Source organism: Mustela nivalis, assembly GCF_964662115.1.
Source record: "Mustela nivalis genome assembly, chromosome: 14".
Taxonomy (NCBI): Eukaryota; Metazoa; Chordata; class Mammalia; order Carnivora; family Mustelidae; genus Mustela; species Mustela nivalis.
In genome coordinates this window covers 709,899-733,042 of record NC_139033.1, presented here as the reverse complement: position 1 = coordinate 733,042, position 23,144 = coordinate 709,899, and the positions used below count along the sequence as shown (strand labels likewise).

At 50.9% G+C, this 23,144-nt stretch overlaps 1 protein-coding gene and 1 pseudogene across 5 annotated transcripts in view; both read left to right on the top strand.

Annotated features, from left to right (window-relative positions):
- ACACB (acetyl-CoA carboxylase beta) overlaps positions 1 to 20,081 on the top strand; it is a 122,772-nt gene extending 102,691 nt beyond the window's left edge. For all 4 annotated transcript variants that reach the window (XM_082700081.1, XM_082700082.1, XM_082700083.1 and 1 more), the window contains 16 exons: positions 1,306 to 1,428; positions 1,544 to 1,813; positions 3,640 to 3,737; positions 4,764 to 4,884; positions 6,730 to 6,840; positions 7,863 to 8,006; positions 8,671 to 8,791; positions 10,239 to 10,335; positions 12,143 to 12,239; positions 12,778 to 12,913; positions 13,690 to 13,867; positions 15,008 to 15,120; positions 16,455 to 16,609; positions 17,294 to 17,464; positions 17,568 to 17,704; positions 18,575 to 20,081. In XM_082700081.1, the coding sequence (XP_082556207.1) occupies positions 1,306 to 1,428; positions 1,544 to 1,813; positions 3,640 to 3,737; positions 4,764 to 4,884; positions 6,730 to 6,840; positions 7,863 to 8,006; positions 8,671 to 8,791; positions 10,239 to 10,335; positions 12,143 to 12,239; positions 12,778 to 12,913; positions 13,690 to 13,867; positions 15,008 to 15,120; positions 16,455 to 16,609; positions 17,294 to 17,464; positions 17,568 to 17,704; positions 18,575 to 18,701 (2,199 nt within the window). In that variant the 3' untranslated portion in view covers positions 18,702 to 20,081. The remainder of the gene's footprint in view (positions 1 to 1,305; positions 1,429 to 1,543; positions 1,814 to 3,639; positions 3,738 to 4,763; positions 4,885 to 6,729; positions 6,841 to 7,862; positions 8,007 to 8,670; positions 8,792 to 10,238; positions 10,336 to 12,142; positions 12,240 to 12,777; positions 12,914 to 13,689; positions 13,868 to 15,007; positions 15,121 to 16,454; positions 16,610 to 17,293; positions 17,465 to 17,567; positions 17,705 to 18,574) is intronic.
- On the top strand, positions 1,821 to 3,627 carry LOC309848475 (ATP synthase subunit d, mitochondrial pseudogene; annotated as a pseudogene). Its single transcript has one exon. The product of its transcript is annotated as an ATP synthase subunit d, mitochondrial pseudogene (transcript).
- Positions 20,082 to 23,144: the final 3,063 nt, after the last annotated feature.

The following is a 23,144-nucleotide window of genomic DNA, read 5'->3' as shown; positions in this document are numbered from 1 at the left end:
CACCATGGAAACTGAACAGCAAAGAAAATGAATAGAGTTAAATTTCTCAGTGTGGATAAATCTCTCAAACACATGGGGGAGCCGAAAGGGCAAGGTACGGAAGGGTGTGTCCATCACAAGACAGTTATTTAAAGTGTAAGCCCTGTCCGGGGGGTGCCTGGCTTGCTCAGTTGGAAGAACATTCGACTCTTGGTCTTGGGGTATGTGGGTACCCACATGGGGTATAGAGATTGCTTAAAAATAAAATATTTTTAAAAATTAAGTTTAAGTGGTGCCTGCATGGCTCAGTGGGTTGGACCTCTGCCTTGGGCTCAGGTCATGATCTCAGGGTCCTGGGATCGAGCCTTGCATCAGACTCTCTACTTAGCAGGGAGCCTGCTTCTCCTCTCTCTGCCTGCCCCATGCCTACTTGTGGTCTCTCTCTCTCTGTCAAATAAATAAATAAATTAAATATTTTTAAAAATTAAGGTGGGCCTAGGTGGCTAAGTGGGTTAAGCTTCAGCCTTTGGCTCAGGTCATGATCTCAGGGTCCTGGGATTAAGCCCCGTATTGGGCTCTCTGCTCAGTGGGGAGCCTGCTTCCTCCTCTCTTGCTGCCTGCCTCTCTGCCTACTTGTGATCTCTCTCTCTGTCAAATAAATAAACAAAATCTTGTAAAAAAAAAAAAAAAACTAAGTTTAAGTCGTGTCTCTACATCCCACATGGGGCTCAAATGACAACCCTAAGATCAAGAGTTGCACACCTTCCAGCTGAGCCAGCCAGGTGCCCCCGTGTGTTTAAAATTTATGCCTGTATAACAAAAGGCATAAAAACATGCACAGGACCAGTGGACACTAAATTCAAGACAATGATTATCTGCACTTGGGGAAGGGGTACACCAGGGACTTCAACTGCATTTCTCTTATCCCTTTAAAAAAAATTCATAAGCAGCCACGAAAAAATTATGATTTGAGAAAACCACCAGATGGGGCGTGGGTGTTGCTTATTCTGCATGTTTTTCTGTGTGCTTTCAATAGTTCATAATTTATTTTTTTAAGATTTATTTGATAAGAATGAGCAAGAGAAAGAGCATAAGCAGAGGGAGCAGCAGGCAGAGGGAGAAGCAGACTGCCCACTGAGCAGGGAGCTCGATGCGGGGCTCAATCCCAGGACCCTGAGATCATGACCTGAGCCCAAGGTAGAGGCTTAACCGACAGCCACTCCCAGGAGCCTCCATCCATAGTTCATAATTTAAAGAGAAGAAGAACTAGAAAATGTGCCTCCCTAATGAGAACTTTGGGTTTTCTCTTTCTTTCCCTATCCCCAGGCTCTCTTTAAACTGTGGGGCACCCCAGACAAGTACCCCAAGGACATCCTGACATACACTGAACTCGTGCTGGATCCCCAGGGCCAGCTAGTGGAGATGAACCGCCTTCCTGGGGGAAATGAGGTAGGAACTCTGTGGAGCGTGACCCCTGGCTAGACTCACCCTTTCAAAAAACACCCTGCCCCCCACTCCCAAAGAAAACAAACCATGTTTCCTTGTGCATTCATCTCCTTGGCAGGTGGGCATGGTGGCCTTCAAAATGAGGTTCAAGACTCCGGAGTATCCGGAAGGGCGGGACGTGATCGTCATCAGCAATGACATCACGTTCCGAATTGGGTCCTTTGGCATGGGAGAAGACCTCCTGTACCTGCGGGCATCAGAGATGGCCCGGGCAGAGGGCATCCCCAGAATCTACCTCGCAGCCAACAGTGGGGCCGGTATCGGCCTTGCAGAGGAGATCAAGCACATATTCCAGGTGGCTTGGGTGGACCCAGGAGACCCCAACAAAGTACGTCTCCAAACCAGCATGGTGATGTGATGCCACACAGTGGGGGTGATAGTGCCCACTGGGGTGGGGGACCGGGGCGGGAAGAATCTTGGTGCCCTTTTCACATAAAGCACAGATACACATGTACAGCACAGAAAAGACCTATGGTAGATCGGTCTAAAAATTTCTCGGACGGGAGTGACAATCAGGAAAAAAGTGTCTGGAAAGGCATCTGAGGGGAATAATAATGAGAAGTTGATAAACACAGAGCTAATGTAGCCTGAGCGTCCCCTGAATGTGGCGTACAGTAGGGAGGCAAAGGTAAGACTTGGTTTCTGGCAGCAGGGGATTCTCAGAAATCATCCGGAAAATGGAGAGATACTAGCCAAAATAAAATGCAAGTCGAATGAGCAAAAATATCCCATTTTGTGATGTGGAAATACAGGGGACAGGTCTTTTCTGCAGCCAGAGTAGGCTTCCTCCAGGCGGTGGCATTGCTTCCGCCAAAGGGGGGCAAAAATTCTTCTTTTTTTTTTTTAAGATGTATTTATTTATTTATTTGAGAGAGAGAGAGATCACAAGTAGGCAGAGAGCCAGGCAGAGAGGGGGGGGGGGAGCAGGATCCCTACTGAGCAGAGAGCCCGATGCTGGGCTCGATTCCAGGACCCCGGGATCACGACCCTAGCCGAAGGCAGAGGCTTAACCCACTGAGCCACCCAGGCGCCCCCAAAATTATTCTTTTCATGTAAAAAGCATATATACATATGTACACACATGTGTACATGCATGTGTATACATAATACATATACACGTGGTACATAAACTATATGATAAAATTTCATGGAGGGAGCTATCAATAAGGAGAAAAAGTCAGAACAGACACCTTGGGGGAGCAGGGATGAAGAGGTGATTTGGAGGAAAAGGAGCTGATTCAGAGCAGGAGAAATGGGTAAGGATGAGTAGAAAGTGCTTGGCACTGATCAGACCTTCAGTCTGTAGCTGTCATTGATATGGAATTAACATCAGATATGCCAGTGGTGCTGTTGACACATGGTTAACTCCTTATTAACATCTGCCCTTACAATGTTATCATTTTTAAAAAACAAACAGCAGTCTCCGTTCCTTGCTGCTGTGGACTCTGGGCAGCCGGGGTCAGTGAAGTATCTCAAGGTGGCTGGGCGAAAACTTGCTCTAAAAACCATTGACTGGGTAGCTTTTGGGGAGAACATACCCTGAAACCAGAATGCCATTGCTAACTCCCTGAAATCTTGGAATGAGACACTTACCTCCAAGTTGGCTACTCTCCCTGAGAAACCCCCTGCTATCAACTGGGCTTACTACAAGGCCAATGTGGCGAAGGCTGGCTTGGTAGATGACTTTGAGAAGAAGTTCAATGCCCTGAAGATTCCTGTGCCAGAGGATATAAATACACTGTTCATGAAGATTCCTGTGCCAGAGGATATAAATACACTGTTCAGGTGGACGCTGAAGAAAAAGATGTGAAAAGTTGTGCTGAGTTTTTGTCTCTCTCAAAGGCCAGGATTGTGGAATACGAAAAACAGCTGGAGAAGCTAAGGAACATAATTCCATTTGATCAGATGACCATTGAGGACCTGAATGAAGCCTTCCCAGAAACCAAATTAGACAAGAAGAAGTATCCCTATTGGCCTCACAAGCCAATCGAAAACTTATAAACTTGAGGTGGGGAGAGAGCTCTGGCCCTCGTATTATAAACGCTGGACATTAAAAATAATGGATACGGTGAAAAAAAAAACAAACAAACAAACCAGTAGCTGTCTAGTGCAGGGAACTGGATTCATAGCCTCACTGATGTATATTTCTTTAAGGGATTTAAGTACTTGTACCTGACCCCCCAAGACTACACCACCGTCAGCTCCCTGAATTCTGTCCACTGTAAACACATTGAGGAAGACGGAGAATCCAGGTCAGTAAGTTAAAACGTAGCTCCTTCCTTTTGCCTGTGGTTGATTTCAGCTACTGACGGGCAGTCCCTCTCTTTGCCTCTGGGCTTGTGGGTGATGTTTTCATACGGGATGGTGGTGTTTGTACAGTGGGATCCCCGGGCCTTCCGGACACTGGGGACTAAGACATGTGGGACTTTCTTCAGGGTGAGCCCATCCTTGCCATCCAGAGTGAGTCGTGGCTTTCACAAATATAGTACCTCACACAGGAAAGAATTAGCTTGGATTCCCATGATGTCCCTAGAGCTGCAAGGTTACATCTATGACCAAATTAGCCTAGCTAATCTAGCTGGGAAGGTGTAGGCAGGGAAGGGGTCTGCTCTGTGAGGAGGTCCAAGGTTGCCAGCTGTCTTTTCTAGGGAATGTTGTGGGGTTTTGTTTTTGTTTTTGTTTTTTTCCCAATGAAGTTGACAAAGTCATAATTTCCCAGGCTAGGTTTTCTGGAACGTTAGTTGGTGATACGTTGTGGGGGATGGTGAAGAACCAAGTACATTGAGAAACCCTGGTTTAAATGGGATCTAACAAGCATCTTTACTGCAGACCTTGTCAGAAGTTTTGACTGCAGCAGTGTCTTGTGAATCTGTAACAGGGGTTAGGCCGTACAGTGTTTCACTTCTAGGCGATAGAATCTTGACTGATTGATTGTGAACTAAGCGCCTTTCCTCGTCACTCTGTAGACCACACTTTATTCTAGATTGTTTGTGGAGGTATGTAGGGTGAGGATGACCTTTCATTAGGACAGCCTCCAAATAGGCAGACATCTTTGGTAGGAAGGGTGATAATTATAGATGCTGCACTTGCCCTTCTAGGAACTTCTGGGCCAATTATGAGGGTCTTAGACCCCTGCTTTCATTTCACCTCTGGCTGCTTTACCACCTTCTGTTCCCTCCCCTTGCTCATCCCCTCTGCCCTGGGTTCTGGGGAAATATGTCATCCTTGAACTTCCCTGGGCTAGAGCTCAATCCTGAACCCATGTTTTGTTCATGAAGGTATGTCATCACGGATATCATCGGGAAGGACAGTGGTGTGGGCATAGAGAATCTCAGGGGCTCCGGCATGATTGCGGGGGAGTCTTCCCTGGCTTATGAAGAGATAGTCACCATCAGCTTGGTGAGTTTCCTATTTTATTTCCTTTTCCTTTTCCACTTTGTCTCATGGAATCTCTAAAGCAGTCTCAGAAGAAAAGAGCCTTGTGTGCTCATCATACAGCTCCGGTGATTAGCAACATGTAGCCATATATATATATATATACATACACACACACATATATGTCTTTATACATATATGTATGTGTATATATGTATATATATATATATTTAAGATTCATTAATTTATTTTAGAGAAGAGGGGAGAGAGAGAGAGAGCAGGGGGGTAGGGACAGAGGGAGAAGGAGAGAGAAACTCAAACTGACTCTGTGCTGAATGCCAACCCTGACATGGGGCTCTATCTCATGACCTGAGTGGAAACCGAGAGTTGGATGCCTAACTGATAGCACTACCCAGGTGCCCCTGTTTGTGCATATTTTATTTTATTTTATTTTATTTTTTAAAATATTTTCATTATTTATTTGACAGAGACATGGCAAGAGAGGGAACACAAGCAGGGGGAGAGGGAGAAGGAGAAGGAGGCTTCCCGCCAAGCAGGGAGCCTCATGAGGGGCTCAATCCCAGGATCCTGGGATCACGACCTGAGCCGAGGGCAGATGCCTCACAACTGCACCACCCAGGCATCCCATGTTTGTGGGTATTTTGAAGCAAGCCCCTTGTCCTGTTTTACCACCTCTGGATGGCCCAGGGTGGATCTTTGCTAGATAAAGACCCCCAGATACACCACTTTTTTACAGAATCCCAGTGCTATTTTTACACCCATCACCATCTATGGCAAGTCTTTAATATCCTTGAAACATGATTCATAATCAGTTTTAACAATTATCGGAAATGTATCTTTTTAGAGTTGATGTGTTTGAATCATGGTCCAATCTTATCAAATTCAACACCCAAAACCCAAATAATCCAGTTAAGAAATGGGCAAGAGACATGAATAGATACTTTTCCAAAGAAGACATTCAGATGGCCAACAGACACGTGAAAAGATGCTCAACATCACTCACCGTCAGGGAAATACAAATCAAAACCACGATGAAATACCACCTCACACCTGTCAGAATGGCTAAAATTAACAGCACAAGAAACAGCAGGTGTTGGTGAGGATGTGGAGAAAGGGGAACCCTCTTATACTGTTGGTGGGAATGTAAGCTGGTGCAGCCACTCTGGAGAACAGTTTGGAGGCTTAGCTACCCTTGTGACCCAACAATCACACTACTAGATATTTACCCAAAGGAGACAAAAATACAGATTTGAAGGGGCACATGCATCCCAATGTTTATAGCAGCAATGTCCACAATAGCCAAACTGTGGAAAGAGCCCCAGTGTCCACTGCCTGATGAGTGGATAAAGAAGAGGTGGTATATTTATACAATGGATTATTGCTCAGCTGTCCAAATCTTGCCATTTGCAAATGCATGGGTGGAGCTAGAGTGTATTATGCTAAGTGAAATAAGTCAGAGAAAGACAATTACCATATGATCTCAATCATCTATAATTTAAGAAAGAAAACGGATGAACATATGGAAAGGGGAAAAACGGGGGGAGAGGAAACAAACCATAAGAGCTAGGCCTTGGATGAAGCAAGAACCAGAACATTCCATGTCTGCTATCTGGCCTCACCACACTCTTCTTTGTTAACCATATTCCTTCCGGAAGCCAGGGTCAGGTGAGCCTGAAGAACTGGCTTGTGCCCATGCTGTTTGGTCACCAGTCAGGTGACCAGGTGGCCAAGCTGTAGCTTCCATGTGTGCCTGGTGGGTTCCTGGCCTGTCCTCCCCCCACCCCAGCCATGGGGAGTGGGGCATGCCTGCCTTGGGAATTTAGCAGGGCCCCATCTCCGTCTCCACAGGTGACCTGCCGAGCTGTGGGGATTGGGGCCTACTTGGTGAGGCTGGGCCAGCGAGTCATCCAGGTGGAAAACTCTCACATCATCCTGACGGGAGCCAGCGCGCTAAACAAGGTGAGTGGGTGGGGCAGGAACAGGGGGTGGTGGCTGTGGGGGACGGGGACTCACTTGTAACCTTTCCACTGTCTCCTGATGGAGGCTTTTTCTCAGCATGAAACCAGTGTCCTTCCTACTGATGTATAACTCTTTTTCCAGTTTGCACTTGTCTTGGTCTCTCCTGAGCCAAAAAAAACTTTTCACTTTATTTTGTTTTTTAAAGATTTTATTTGTTTGAGAGAGAGGGAGCCCTGAGATCATGTTCTGAGCCAAAGGCAAACACTTAACCCACTGAGCCACCAGGGCGCCATGAGCCAAAAAAAAAAAATTTAAAAAAAGAAATACTAGGCTCTTGTGGTAGAACTGTCTTGTGTACTGCCATTTAAATATTTAAAAATTATTAATGTGGCATTACATCTTATAGAAAACTGGAAAGAGACACTCTGCCCCCCCCAAAGGTAATTTTGCTCCTATTAAAATTTTAGTGTCTTTCCTTCTTGTCTTCTGTCTGCCTGACTCCTGGTGAATGTGGAGTTTGGTATTCTGCTGTTCTCACTGTATTAAAACATACCCCAAGTGGCTGTAAAGCCTTTGTAACATAATGTCTGATAGAATCCCACTGAAGTTCTCAAAGTCTGGTTCCCAGACCTGCCACAGCAGCAGCTCCCCCCCGGGAGCCCATTAGGAAAGCAGATTCTCGGGCCTCAGTGCCGACATGCCGAATCAGAAACGTGGAGTAGGGTTTCGATTTGTGAGAAGACCCAAGTCATCAGTGGGCTCACTTGTTCTCAAATTGGGTTGCATGTTGGAATCACCTAGAAACCGAAGGAAAATACTGATGCTGCCTCCCAACCCCGAAGATTCTGCTGCAGTGGTTCTGGGTGCAGCCCGGGTGGCAGGATTTTTGAGAGCTCCCAGGTCACTGCCATGTGCAGTTTGAGGATCCTGGAGGGAGTTGATTTCCAAACAGATGGAAGAGGCCCGAGCCTGGAGAGGGTGGGGTATGGGCCGGGCTTGCTAAGTGCACCCTGTGGAAGCAGGTCCTGGGCCGAGAGGTGTACACCTCCAACAATCAGCTGGGCGGCGTGCAGATCATGCATTACAACGGCGTCTCCCACACCACTGTGCCGGACGACTTCGAGGGCGTGTACACCATCCTGGAGTGGCTGTCCTATATGCCAAAGGTGCAGTATACCCTCTGCAGCGTTGTATCTGGAGACTCTGGAATCAGCTCCCCCGGCTGGGTAGCGTGGGAGTTTGGGGAACAAGGAGCTCTGCCATGTGGCTGCGGTTCATTTTTCTTTACTCCTTCCTCTCTTCCCAGCTCTGTACTCACTGTTCTTTGCTCTTTTTTTTTCTTTTTTTTAAAGATTTATTTATTTATTTGACAGAGAGAGCACAGGGGAAATGGCAGGCAGAGGGAGAGGAAGAAGCAGGCTCCCATTGAGCACAGAGCCTGATGTGCTCATACCTTTGTAAGGGTGGCTTTGGAAAGGGGTAACTCTGACCAATAAAGAATCCTGGAGCTTTGCAGCCAGGCTGGATTTGATTCCTGGCTTCCTCCTCCCTAGCAGCAAGACCTTGGGCCAGTCTCTTACTCTTTCCAAGCGTCTTGTTTCCTCATCTGTGAAATGAGAATCACAGGAGTACCTACCCTGGGGTATTGCCCCAATGATTCAGAGCAGGGATGTGGAGAGCCCGGCACCAAATGCTACTCAAACTGGTGATGACTGGCTTGTCCGGACTGGGCTGTCCTGCCTAACCAGACGTGATCATGGTCAGAGGGGAGAAGCAGATCGCAGGCATTACTGGGGAGCACAAGGAGACTGAGTTGGTTTTCTTTTATAGGATAATCACAGCCCAGTCCCCATCATCACACCCACGGACCCCATTGACCGAGAAGTTGGGTACTACCCGACCAAGGCTCCGTATGACCCCCGGTGGCTGCTTGCAGGAAAGCCTCACCCAAGTAAGTTCTAAAGCTCTTTGCCTGGGGCCTGGCTCTTGGGTTTCTTTTCTGCACGCGGGACAAAGGAACACTCAGAAGCATGGATCCTTAGCCCCGTGTCCCAGAGGGGTACACCCGAGATCAAATGTAGAAGGCGTGGAGGGATGGGGATTTTCTCCTCTATGCTTCTCCTGAGCTGTTAACCAAGAAGCAGCCTCTGGTTTCTGGGGCTGGTCCATGGAGGGGAAGCGTGACACAGGTCATGGTCTCCCTCCCGAAACTGTCCCGTGGTTACAGAGGTGGAAAATGCAGACATCAGTGTCCCCAGAGATGACTACCCCCTCTCTCCGTTTTTCTTTCCGTCTCTCTGTTTGGCTCCACCTTACAGATGTAGCCCTCCAAGGGTTCACCCGGAACAGACGACCCAGCCTCTTCTGCACACTCATACACGTAGAGATGTGCGTGCACACACATTCTCTCCGTCCCTCCCTCCCCCTGAGAGGGGCCGGTTTGTCTCTGGGAGGTGTATGGTTACATTCTGAGCATCCAGAACAGAGCAGGAAAGCTGAGCTACCCCCATCCCCCTAATCCCCCAGTCTAGAATTTCAGATGCTGCCACCTTTAGAAAGTGGCTGTCCAGCTGTGTGGCGCAGGAGGGCGCCCCCCCCGGGGGGGGCAGCATGGGGCACAGAGGCGCAGGGCGCCCCTCGGCTTGCGTGCCCCTCTCGGGTTTCTCTTGTGTTTTCTCACCTGTGAGCACCGAGGGGTGTGGCTTTAAGTTGATTATAAAATATCCAACTTGTTTCTGATCGTTTTCTCCGTCTGGTCAGGCCAGCCCCCAAGCAGACTCTGGGGCCAGGCTGCTTGGGGTTCGGGCCCCCAGCTTTCCTCCCTGGCAGCTTTGGCCCTCCTGTTACCTGGCTCCGAACCCCATGATGGACACAGCACTGCTCCCTGTCCAGGGATGGTGGCAGCAGACGTCATCGTATCCTCCCTCCTCCCCCCTCTTCTCTTCTCTGTCTCTCTCCATCTCTCTCTCTGTCTCATTATCGCTTCCTTTTAGAAGTTGACGATGCGCCCTGCCTCCATGTTAAATGTTGTGAGGCTGCAGCCAGCATATGAGGTTTTCGGGGCACGTGGTCCCTTTCCCAAATCCCACCTTTTGAAGGTGTCCCATCAACTCTATTTGCATCTTGGGCTGACCCTTAGGATTAGGATCTCCATGTGTTTGGCATTGACAGGAGCTGCTGAATTCCTGCCTTAGAGTATTTTCTGCAGCCCTGTTTTTTGGGGGGATTTTTTTGGTTGTTGTTTTGTTTTGTTTTTTAACGGGATTGGGATCTGTATGGTTTTCTGGAGAAGCAGGTGTTTGGGCCGTCAATGCCAGGTTATCTGGCCCACCAGGCAGACCCTAAGGACCCTCATCAACCCCACCCCTTGGCCTGGGCTTCTGTCCTCCTGTCTGCAGCTCTGAAGGGATCCTGGCAGAGTGGATTCTTCGACCATGGCAGTTTCAAGGAAATCATGGCACCTTGGGCCCAGACTGTGGTAACAGGACGAGCAAGGTAACCTTGAAGACGGGGCAGGCTGCACTCAGCTAGCCTCCCCAGACATTGGGACCCCCAGGCACTAGACCAGAGGCCCTTTCCTCTCAGGTGACCCCCAAGAGCATTTTGCTTTGGCATCAGGATTTTCTCAAAGAAAAACCAACCTGGGGGATTGTTTTCTGGATGATGAACTTCTTCATAAAGTCTGGATTTTTCTGGGGCCTTAGCAGACCTCTCAGCTAGCTTGTTGCTGGCGGCCAGCACCCTGGCCCCTAGTGTCTGTCCCTGGGGCAGGGATCCATAGCCACAGGGGCCATGGGCCCCTCGGGGAATTAGAAGACAGCTCTGGGTGCTCCCGCCAGAAAACAGCACACATACGCCAAACTAGGAATTTCCTTTCAGAAGGGCCAGGGTCAGAAACCCCCTCGTCTACACACAGCTGGTGGATGGCTTAAATGCTTGAATGCTCCCAGAGCTGAGCATCTCACTCCTCAGCAGTGTAGTCCTCCTCTTTTCAGATATATCCTGCTCCCAGCAAGATCCTTCCTACACAGAGCCCAAAGCAGTGTCCTTATAATTACTGTTCAGATTCCTGGCACGATGTCATTGCTACGGGTTCCAACTCCGGAGTCTGACCTGAGGCCAAGCCCGGCTGTGTCACTCACCCTCTCTGGGCCTCCATGTCCTCCTCTGCAGAGTGGGGTTGATAATCCTACTAAACCACAAGGGAGGACTGTTTTGATGATGAATGTTAAGCACTTATAACATCATAAATGCGGGCGCCTGGGAGGCTCAGTCAGTGAAGCAGCCAGCTCTTGATCTCCACTCAGGTCTCGATCTCGGGGTCGCAGGTTCAAGGCCCACATTGGGCTCCATGCCAGGCATGGAACCTACTTAATAAAAAAAAAAAATCAATCACAAATGCTCCATAAGTGGTAGGGGCTGCCAGTACTGTCTTTATTGTTGCTGTTGTTTCTCTCCAGGCAATAAATACGTATTAAAATACTAACCATGAAGCCAAGCATTACAGCTGGTCACTTTTCCATAAGTGTTTTATTTTAAAAACACTTTTTTAAAACCACAAATGAGATCTTTTCCCCCTTCCGCCTGGAGACCCTTCCTTTTTTGAAAGACTTACCCTCCCCACGGTCCCTGAGAGCATAAACAAGAGTAACCCAGGGTCGCACCCGGCACAGGGCCGGCTGGGAGCTTGCAGTGACGGTTACTGATGTCACAGAATGCCCCCTGAGCAGAAGCTCTTGCAGGCTCGGCATCCCTCCACTCTTCCAAATGGGTCTGTGCCTAGACCCACCCTGTCTTGCGTGGTAGCTGCTGGCTACGGGTGACCGGGTAAACCTAGCTGAGTTGAAAGAGAACCCCCTTCCTCTGTTACACTCGCCATGCCTCAAGTGCTCAGGAAGTAGCTCCTCTCAGCTGCTGTCCTGGATGGCACAAGACTGAGAACGTGCCAACATCGCAGAAAGTTCTAGTGGACAGCGCTGCTCCTGTCCCTGCAGTGGCCTGGCCGTCCCTGTCACCACCATGACTGGAGCCCCCAAGAGGGGCGCCAACAGCCCCTTTCCAGCCCACCAGCTTGTTAGGAGGCTCTAACTGCTTTGGAAACTTCCAAAGAAGTGCTTCCAAGAGAATGCCCCACTCGAGTGAAAAGAGCGCTGTCTTCTGCCTGCCCCTCCCCACCATGAGCACCGTATACCCAGGATGCCTATAGGATGTCCCCCAAGGCCTAGAGGACCCATGTACCCTGAGTCCACGGGGGGTGTGGCCTGGCTGACCCAGCCTGGCTGACCCACGCCGGGCCTCGCAGGCTGGGGGGTATCCCTGTTGGAGTGATCGCCGTGGAGACGCGGACCGTGGAGGTGGTGATTCCTGCGGACCCTGCCAACCTGGATTCGGAGGCGAAGGTGAGGGGTCTGGGAGCTTGGGACTGCTGTTCCTGCTGGCTTCACCAACAAAGAGCAGGTCCTGGGTGGTCACATGCTGGAGCCTGGGGTGAGTCCTTGGCCCTGGGGTCCCATTTCTCCAGCACGGTTTCTGAGGGATGCATAAATGCCCCACATGGTGTTTCTTCTTCTTTAGAGGGTGACAGGTCCCTGGGAATCCTCCCTGCCTTCTGCCTCCATCCTTGTCACTGTTTCTAGGGTGGGCCGCGACACATGCTAGGAGGAGCTCAGAAGGCAGGGGGCGGGACCCAGGACTCAGTGTAGTCGGGACTAGCTACCCTTTGAGCCTGAAATGAGCCAAAAGGAACCTATAGCCCATGGAGGCAAGCACAGCCCCTCACAGACTAGCTTTGGGCCCTCCCTGTGAGCCCTGGTTCTGAGGCAGGTGCCAACACAGACCAGATTGCCTGTCCTCTAGGGTGGGGCTCAGATGACTGTCCCCGTGTCCCCTTGCCACTCTCACAGAGAGGAGTCTGATCCAGGCCACTCCGTGTTTCAGATAATCCAGCAGGTGGGCCAGGTGTGGCTCCCAGACTCGGCCTACAAGACAGCCCAGGCCATCAAGGATTTTAACCGAGAGAAGTTGCCCCTGATAATCTTTGCCAACTGGAGGGGGTTCTCCGGTGGCATGAAAGGTACAGCTGTCTCTCCTCTGGGTGTCCCAAAGCAGCGGAGTCAGCACCCAGGAGAGGGAGGCCCCATCAATGTAGTGCTATGGTTCTCCTCTGTATGGCTTCGTCATCCTCTTAGCTGAGGTCCTGAACACGGGACCAGTTCAGGTCACATCTTCTCATTTTACAGATGAGGACATGAGGGTTCCCCGTGTGACTTTCCGGAGGTCACACTGTGAGGGGCAGGGCCAGGAGGGCAGCTCTGGCAATTTTCCTCCTGTGAAGAGGCTAAGACCAACCCGAGAGGCCCGAGGGGGCTATTTGATGAGTTGATCACTGGCATATGGTGTCAGCTCTCGGTGTGACGATGGCTGATTGTACGGTGCACTGTAACCACGTAAGGTGCCTGGTACTTGGTGGAAAATAAGGGCCACGCTATGTGTGGGCAGGAGGCAAGGACCTGTTATTGCTGGGCAGGGGGCCAGGCATTGGTGAGGGCATCCCAGAGTCAGAGCTGGAAGGAATCTTTGGGATGGCCCTATGCCTCCTATTTACAGATGGGGACACTGAGGCCCAGGCAGGGAGAGTGACATGTCCAAGGTCACATGTGTGGTCAGGGTGTCCTCTGTACCTGGGCCCACTCCTGACTCCCAGCCCAGAGATCTTTCCGTGGTGCCTCCAAGCATCTTGGCTGATCACACTTTCTTGGGATCCCCAGGATGATGAGGGCTACGGGCTTGGCACGTGGATAGGTGCTAGGGCTGGAGGCCTCCTCACCAGGTGACTGCTTTGCTTGGCAGACATGTACGACCAGATGCTCAAGTTCGGAGCCTACATCGTGGACAGCCTCAGGCAGTATAAACAGCCCATCCTGTCCTATATCCCACCCAACGCAGAGCTCCGGGGAGGCTCCTGGGTGGTCATGGACTCCTCCATCAACCCCCTGTGCATAGAATTGTACGCAGACAAGGAAAGCAGGTGGGTGTGTCTCCCTCAATCTGGCTGAGTCAGATTGCTTATTCTCAGCCCTCGTCCTCAGATGCTGTTGTCACCTTTGAGTCGCTGGCCAGGGATTACCAGGGCATTGAGATCCTTTTTTTTTTTTTTTTAAGGGTTTATTTATTTATTTATTTGAGAGAGAGAGAGAGCATGAGTAGGGGGGAGCAGCAAAAGGAGAGGGAGAGCAGACTCCCCACTGAGCAGGGAGCCTGTTGTGGGGCTCCATCCCAGGACCTGAGCAGAAGACAGACGCTTAACCAACTGAGCCACCCAGGTGCCTGGCATTCTGACTTTCTGAAGGATGGAGAGCATCCAGCTTTAGCAAACTGAAGCTAGCATCCAGTGCACAAGTAGATTTTTTCAGTAGAGGGGCGCCTGGGTGGGTCAGTTGGTGAAGCGTTTATTGTGAAGACTTACTGGGTACCTGCTATGTGCCAGGCATTATGGCAGACATCGTGATGTGCAAATGAGGCAAACCTGTCCTGCCTTCAGTGCACCGAGACCCTCATGGGGTATTGTTGAGGCTCCATCACTCAACTGTTGAGGCTCCAGGCCTCCAGGAGGGCTTGGGACACAAGCAGCCTCCAGTGGAGTGATCATGAACTTCTCACTCTGGCCACCAGGAAGCTCAAAGCTCCATGGAGTATTCCTCAGGGCTTCCAAGCTATCAAAGGATGGGGGAGGGGGCAGTCTGAAGTGTGAGTGAGAGGCTTGAAACGGGAGGCCAGCTCCCACTGAACCATGCATTGTGACTCCGTGAACTCTAAAGGAGATCAGAAACAGTACTGTGGCCTGAAGAGAACAGACATTAGGAGAGACTGAAGAGCAGGAGAGCTAGGCCGTTCTGGAGAAAACCATATGCTTACAGAGCTGAAAGGGCCTTTCAGAGCTCAGAAAACTTGATTTTAAAATGTAGGCTCAGGCCCTCATTTTATGGCTGTAGAAGCAGATGACGGGAGAGTCCCCTCTGACGTGCACAAGTCACAGAGTGAGTCTGTGAAAGAGCTAAGAGGTCACACGCAGGTTTCCTGGCTCTCCTGCTTCGACCCCATGTCTTCTGGCCATTGCTTGTCGGGGGAACACTGCCTACACTTCCGCCCCTCCCTCTTCTTTTCTCAGGGCGAATATTCTGGAGCCAGAGGGAACGGTGGAGATTAAGTACAGAAAGAAAGATCTGATCAAGACCATGAGAAGGATTGACCCAGCTTACAAGAAGCTCGTGGAACAGCTAGGTGAGAGGGTTAGAAGTGCCTCATCTCTCAGAGGGCAAGAGGGGCCCGCCCGCTCCGCTACCGGGGCCTTCTAGCACGGTGAAAACAAAGTGAAACGTGCCAAAACACAGCCACAAACATGGTGAGATGTTTTCAGTGATCAGTGTAGCAAACTCAACCCCTCTAACGTTAAAAAATTATGTGTAATGCCTTAGTGTTTTTATTTCTCAACACACCCAAAATATAAAAAATGGAAGTATTTGGGACCAGCGAAGAAGATAAGCATTTTCACAACAAGATGTCCTTTTAGAATTGTCCATCAGACAAAATATTTTACCAGTTTTGTTTGAATGATAGCTTTGTTTCTCCTGTAACCTTAGGTGTAATTCTGTTTAAAAGTCCATATTGGGGGCACCTGGGTGGCTCAGTCAGTTCATCGTCTGACTCTTGATTTTGGCTCAGGTTCTTTCTTTTTCTTTTTTTAGAGATTTTATTTATTTATTTGACAGACACATCACAAGCAGGCAGAGAGAGAGGGGGTAAGCAGGCTCCTTGCTGAGCAGAGAGCCCGATGCAGGGCTTGATCCCAGCACCCCAAGATCATGACCTGAGCCGAAGGCAGAGGCTTAACCTATTGAGCCACCCAAATGCCCCTGACTCAGGTTCTGACACCAAGGTTGTGAGACTGACTCCCATATTGGGCCCCACGCTGGCTGTGGAGCCTGCTTCAGATTCTCTCTGTCCCTCTCCCTCCGCCCTTCCTTCCCCTGCTCATTCACTCACTCACTCTCTTAAAAAAAAAAAAAGCCCATACTGGATGGTGATATCTTTGTAGCTGTGTTCTGTAGAAGGTTTATCCGTGTGTGTGTGTGTGTGTGTGTGTGTGTGTGTGTTTTATTTCTTTGGTTTGGTGTCAGGGTAATGCCGATCTCTTAGAATGAGTTGTGAAGGGTTCTCTCCTATATCCCGAGTTTGAATTGGTATTATTTCTTTAAATCTTTGGTGGGAGGTTTCTAACTACAAATGCCTCTCTGTTAGGCACAGGACTATTCAGGTTATCTGATTTCTTCTTGGTAGAGCTTCCCCAATTTATTTATCTCAAAGAAATTGTCTGTTTCTTCTAAGGTGTGAAATTGGCAAGAGTTGTTTATAATCTTCCCTTCTATGTCTTTTGCAATATGCAAAGCGCATAGTTCTTTCTGATAAAAGGGGGCATCTTCACAGTTGCGTGCTCAAGGCTGTCTTGCCATTGTGAGTGCCTGTCTGAGACGGCAAGAGCCACTTGATTTGGGGGTACAATCGGAATTCCAGTGAAGGCCCGTGCCACAAAGCCTGGTTTGTGCCCTTGCCCACAGGAACACCAGGGCTCTCGGACAAGGACCGCAAGGACCTGGAGGGCCAGCTGAAGGCCCGGGAGCAACTGCTGCTGCCCATGTATCACCAGGTGGCGGTGCAGTTCGCCAGCCTCCACGACAAGCCCATCTGCATGCTGGAGAAGGGTGCCCTCGCTGTAAGGGCCCGTGGCTGTGGGGCAGGGTGTGAGGGGTCCAGCCCACGGTGGCTTGGTTTCCAAACAGGAGGCGATCTGGGCGGGAGTGCCACACATTAGAATCTCCTGGGGAGCTATTAAAAAAAAGAAAAAGAAAAAAATCCCAGGGCCCTGGTTGCTCTCCAGACCAATTCAATCAGAGTCTGGGGGAGGCGGGGTGGGAGCTGGGCATCAGCGTGCTTTCAAATCCCCAGGAAGTTCTAACAGGCAGCGAGGTTTGGGAACCACCAGTCTGATGTGTGTGTGTGTGTGTGTGTGTGTGCGCACGCGCGCGCGCACAACTGCCAGGGTTGCAGTTGGGACGGGTTGGTCCTGCCCTGCACTCCCCCAGCACTGCTGATCCCGAGCCCCACCCCATCGCGCTGTCCCTGAGAGGATATCCTACAGTCAGCCTACTACCCTGTTTGGGGTGCTCCCTCCCAGCCTAAGCTCTGCTTGCCTCTGCTGAACCAGTGTTGGCTGCTGGTGCCTTCTCGCCTCTGCCACCTCCCCAGGGCAGGGGCCTCTGCCTCCCCTGAAAGCCTCAGTTGCCTGGTCTGCAAAATGGGAATGATCAGAGAGCCATGCCTCGTGCAGGCCCTAGCCCCAGATGGCACCCTGCATCCCCTCCCAGAGGGCTCAGGCCTGGCTGGGGCTTGTCCACAGGACATCTTGGAATGGAAGACCTCACGCACCTTTCTGTATTGGCGCCTGCGCCGCCTCCTGCTGGAGGACCAGATCAGGCAGGAGATCCTGCAGGCCAGCCCTGAGCTGAGCCACGTGCACATCCAGTCCATGCTGCGGCGCTGGTTCGTGGAGACCGAGGGGGCCGTCAAGGTGGGCCTGGGGCCTGGGGTGGAGATGGGGGGGTGGGGGGGCAGAGGCTAGCCTGCTGGGCGGTGGGGGTCTCTCTCTGAGCCAGCCTCTCCCCCTCCCCCAGGCCTACATGTGGGACAACAACCAGATGGTGGTACGGTGGCTGGAACAGCACTGGCAGGCGGGGGACGGCCTGCACTCCACCATCCGCGAGAACATCAAGTGCCTAAAGCGTGACTCCGTCCTCAAGGCCATCAGAGGGTGAGTGGCCACATCACCCCCTTGCCCATCCCTTGGACTTATCGGCAAGTGCGGGGACCACAGTTTTCTTCCAGCTGCCCAACTCCAGAACAGCTGCATGGTCCCTGGGCCTTGGGCTCGTGGCTGCATTCCTTGCTGGAGTCTATAGGGTAACTTGTCCAAGGTCACAGCCGTTGCGCTGTGTGTGTGTGTGTTTCCTTTTTTTTTTTTTTTAATATATGATGTATTATTTGCCCCAGGGCATAGGTTTGTGAATCATCAGGCTTACACAATTCACAGTACTCTGTATTTCCTATTTTTAAGATTTTATTTGTTTATTTGAGAGAGAGCATGAGCAGGGGGAGGGGCACAGGGAGAAGCATACCCCCTGCTGTGGAAGGAGACTTGATCCCAGGACCCCAGGATCATGGCTGGAGCCGAGGGCAGAAGCTTCACCAACTGAGGTCCCCCAGGTGTCCCAACTAGAGCTCATTTGTGAGAACCCACATTCTTAACTGCTGGCTGCTAGGCTGCTACCTCCCATTTGGTATCAGCCTTTCCCAGGGATTTGCTCACCCCATTCCAGCAGGGTCCCCTGTGAGGTGGGCAGGTGATCCCGTGGGACCATTTGGGGAACAACACTGAGGTTCTGGGGAAGTCCCACAGCTAGTGACTCATGGGCTTCACCGTCCTCTGAGGTGTTCTCATCTCTCCCACTACACGGGACTGTCACCCCCATGGTGACCACAGCACGAAGAGATTTGGGAGCTCTGGGTTGTCATGCACCCTGGAATATGACACGGCCCTGCACAGGGATTCTGGGGACTGCCCTAGGGCCCACTGACCTAAGTGGCAGGAATGACCCCAACCCTTCTCTCCCCTCCCCCGCAGCCTGGTACAGGACAATCCAGAAGTAGCCGCGGACTGTATTGTGTACATGAGCCAGCACGTCAGCCCAGCCGAGCGGGCACAAGTCATTCACCTTTTGTCCACCATGGACAGCCCAACCTCCACCTGAACCCAGCCCACCACACTCTCTTGCAGGACCAAAGGCAAGAGAAACCATGCTGACCCGCCTACCGCAGGCCTCATCAGGACCTTAGGGGTTTGCTTAAAAAAAAAAAAAAAATCCTGGACATTTCTTCAGGGCTACTGGCCTCCCACTCACTCCTGTCTCAATAGAAGTCTCAGGAGTGTCTCCTTCCAAACAGAAACAGCTTCCTCTCTGCTTCGGGGAAGTTTGGTCTATGTCTCTTGAGACAACACGTTTTGCTGCGTCACCAAATCAGCCTGAACCCAAATGCCCCGGTTTCCTTCTGCCTGGCGTGTGGGATCCAGGAGTTCTTGTATCAGATCATGGAATCTTTTATTTTTTTTACTCTGAGACCAATTCATGATGGAAGCATCTTCTATATTTCAGCAGAGTAACTAGGCCAAGGAAAGAAGAGCAGAGACAAGAAGAAAAAAAAAACAAACCTATTTTTGTAATGATGTTATTTAGATGCTGTTGAGTCACCCGGAAAAGGATTTGAATGATTTTCTAAGAGATGAAATGGTTTATTATTCCCCAAGTGGCCCTTAGTGAGTGGCCAGGAATGTCTCATTGGTAGCCCATGCTCAGAGATTTTGTTTTTGAGGGAGGGACAGTAAATGGGCAGAATCATCCAGCTTCCCTGTGGCTCCTAGCCCCCCGCTGGCCCCTTCCTTCCCCCTGCACACATCCTGGTGGACAGGTGGGTCATGAGTGTCACTGCTATGATCAACACTACCCCTCCCGGAGAGGCCCTCTGCTGTCACTCTGTCACCTGGTGCCTCGATGTTGGTGGAGGGACCTGGCCCCAAGGGGTGGAGCTGTGGCCCCTGGGGCCACACTGATTTGCTCAGGGAGATCTCTGTGACAGGCCCTCCAGCTCTGGGCTTCACAGGCTGCCCCACATCAGACCTGCTGTCCTCTGGCCCCCGTCCCTGGGTTCCCCCGGTGACAGGGATGGAAGCAGTCAGCCACTCCCCTACTGTCAGGATGGGCAGTTTCCCTGAGGACCTGTTCAGAGGCTGGCGAGGATGCTCAGGGAAGCCCCCACAAGCCAGGATGCTTGAGGATACCTGAGTTGAAAAAATACAGTTGGGCCATCAGCCAATGACAGCCCTGGCAAAGGAGATTGTCCTGACAGCAGTGAGGAGTGGGAGAAAGATGAATGAGCTGCTGTCCCATCCGGAGGCCAACCGGGGGAGGGAGCAGACCTCTGTGCTGCCTTGGGACCTGAAGAAACGTTTCCAGGTGCAAGAGGCTCTCTTGGCTTTGGGAGGAAAGAGAAGTTGATGACTAGCTGCTACCTGGGAGGGGTGGGTGGGGGAACCCACCAGGAGATGTGTGGAATAAAGTATTTCTTAAAAGGAAGCACTTTGGCCTTGACTTATTCTCGGGACCAGAACAGGCAGCCTGCCTCCCTGGGTGATTGCACTGCAGCTCACCAGCCTCCCGCCTCAGCTGACATCTTAAGGAAGCCCCCATCCGAGGAAGACAAAGCTCTGATAGGAGGTTGTATCCTGAAGGCCACAGGTAGACTTGGTCTTTTCAGCTTGACTTCAAGAAGGGGCGCCCGTCGCTCTCTGCTATCTGCTGAGCCAGACCCAGTCTTGCTAGGCTTCTTGCTTTTCCAGAAACCCTTAACCTCTGCAGAGGTTGTATCATGAAACTTGAGGACACCATCCAGACCGGCCCTACTCCTCTCCCCGTGGCTAATCCAACCAACATCATCCCTCGGATCCCCATCAAGAACCTGACACCTCCCGGGCCAGGCCTGGGCTGGAGGCCAGCCACCCTCTCTGTTCAGTGACTTCTCTCCCTCCCGGGGTCAGCAGATTCAGGAGCCCCTGCGCCCCGACCAACCACCTGAATGAGCACCATGTCCTTGTGTGTAAGAGCTTGTCTACATCATGAATGTACGGCGCTGCCAAGCTTGGAACCCTAACTTCTGCCCCTTGGTTTGTCCTCCCCACCTAATTCCCCAGCTCCAAAAGTCAGCTGGCCTTTTAACCCAGAGTCATTTACTTTACTATGAAAAATCTCCAAACACCAAAAAGTTGAATTCTCTGCCGCAGACCCCTAATCGTCTGATACTCACAGCTATCTTTGACATTCTCTTGTGCATGTCTTTGCTTACTATCGATCTGTCTGTCCAACCCTCTCTCAATCTGCCAATCCATTTTCTTATTTGGACCCATTTCAGAGTGAACTGCAGGCATTAGCGTATCTCTCAAAATGTGTTTTTTTCTTTAAATCACGTCCTGAGGGTCGCCTGGATGGCTCCGTTGGTTAAACATCTGCCTTCCATTCAGGTCATGATCTCAGGGTCCTGGGATTGAGCCCCACATCAGGCTCTCTGTTGGTAGGGAGCCTGCTTCCTCCTCACTCTCTGCCTGCCTCTCTGCCTACTTGTGATCTCTTGCTCTGTCAAATAAATAAACAAAATCTTAAAAAAAAAAAAAAGAAAAAACAATGGTGCTTCCTCCAGTCAGTTCTCCCTGACCACCTCCAGTTGGGAGCTGGTCCCTCAGCTTCTGTGCTTCTCCTGTTACATGGTACATATGTATCATGCAAAAAAAAATACAAATATACATATGAAATGTGGATTTGAAAACGAAATGTATACCTAGGGATCCCCAAGTCCCTCCGACTACTGAGCGGAAGAGGGATTTTGGAAAGCAGTCTTAACAGCAGAGATGTGGTCACCCCCAGAGATGACAGGAAAGGCCACTCCCAATGATGATCTGTATCTTGTGATATTCCCACCCACGTGTAGCTCTAAGCAGCTTCGTGTCCAGGAAACACAGGCCAAGAATCTAGGATGTCTCATTTTTCATTTTTTTATTGGGGTAAGGTATACATAACAAAATTCACCATTTTAGCCATTCTGATGTGTACAGTTGAGTGACGTTTTGTACATCTACACAGTTGAGCAACCAGCACGGCCCTCCATCTCCACAACATTCTTGTCTCAAACGGGAACTCCTTACCCCTTACACACTCCCATTGCCCCTTCCCCCCGCCCCGGCAACCGACAGCTACTTTCTGTCTCTGTCCGCGCATTTGCCAACCCTAGGCACCTCCTGTGAGTGGAATCACGCAGTATTTGTCTCTCTGTGGCTGGCTTCTTTCGCTCAGCACAAGTTCCACAAGGTTCTTCCCTGTTACTGCAGGTGTCCGAACATCCGTCTTTTGGGCTGGATAACATTCCATGGAACATATGCACTCCTGTCTTAGTTCGTTCGGGCTTCTATAACAAAATACCACAGGCTTGGGGGCTTATAAATAACAGAATTTCATAGCTTACACTTCTGGAGGCTAGAAATCCAAGATCAGGGTGACACCATGGACAGGCGAGGGACCTCTTCCGGGTCGCAAACATCTCACCGTGTACAGAAAGGGCAGGGAACTCTCTTGGGGCCTCTTCTAAGAGCATTAGTCGCCTTCAGGAAGGTTCCACCCTCCTGATCTAAGGACCTCCCAGAGGCCCCACCTCCGGATGCCATCACTGCCGGCTTTAGGATTCCAACTAATGAATGGGAGGTATGGCCGGACACAGACTTCAGAGCACAGCGCCCACATTCTGTTCATCCAGCCAGCCATCTATCCATCCATCGATAGTTACTTGGGTTTCTTCCACCTTCTGGCTTTTGGGAATAAGGCTGGCTGTGAGCATGGGAGTGCAAAGACATCTCCGAGTCCCTCCTTTCACTCCTCTGGGGGTAGCTGCCCAGACGTGGAATTGTGCACCGGATGACAATTCTCTGCATCACTTGGAGAAGACGTGGTACTGTTTTCCATAGGGGCTACACCATCCTACCTTCCCATCAATAGGGCACGAGGATTCAGTTTTCTCCATATCCTCCCCAACACGTACCAGCTTTTTTGTTCATTTTTACAGTCGCCATCCTTATAGGTCAAGCCTAGAAGTAATCTGAACTCAGAAGTCATTGCACCTTTTTGCTTGCATCCCTTCAACAGGGTGGCGGGGACAGGCAGCCTTGCCCGAGTGCGCTGTTAAATTTTCGATTCCTGGGCGTCCTGCTCCCCCCGCCCACCCAGCGTCTCCTGTGCCTTCGGGCCTTCCTTCCGCCAGTTTGGGCTTCGTCCTGCTACCCTCCAACTGGAGGTGGAGGTGCTGAGACCCTGGGGATGGGAGGCCCCGCATTCATATCCAGAGGAGGGACAGTCTCAGACAACCAGCCTCGTCTAGGGGAGGGAACACCTGCTTCATCACCTCCTCTCCTCTGCCTTCAGTCTACTCCTTCTGTCCCCTTCCCCAAACCTCCCGCAGCTGCCTTTCAGGAGAAAACACTCCTCGAGGCAGGCAGGGCGACGCCGTGCAAAGGGCCAGACGCTCTGCAGACCTGCGGTCAAACCCTCAGTTTCTGCTCCACTTCAGACCAGCCAGCCGGGGCTGGATAAGGGGCCGGA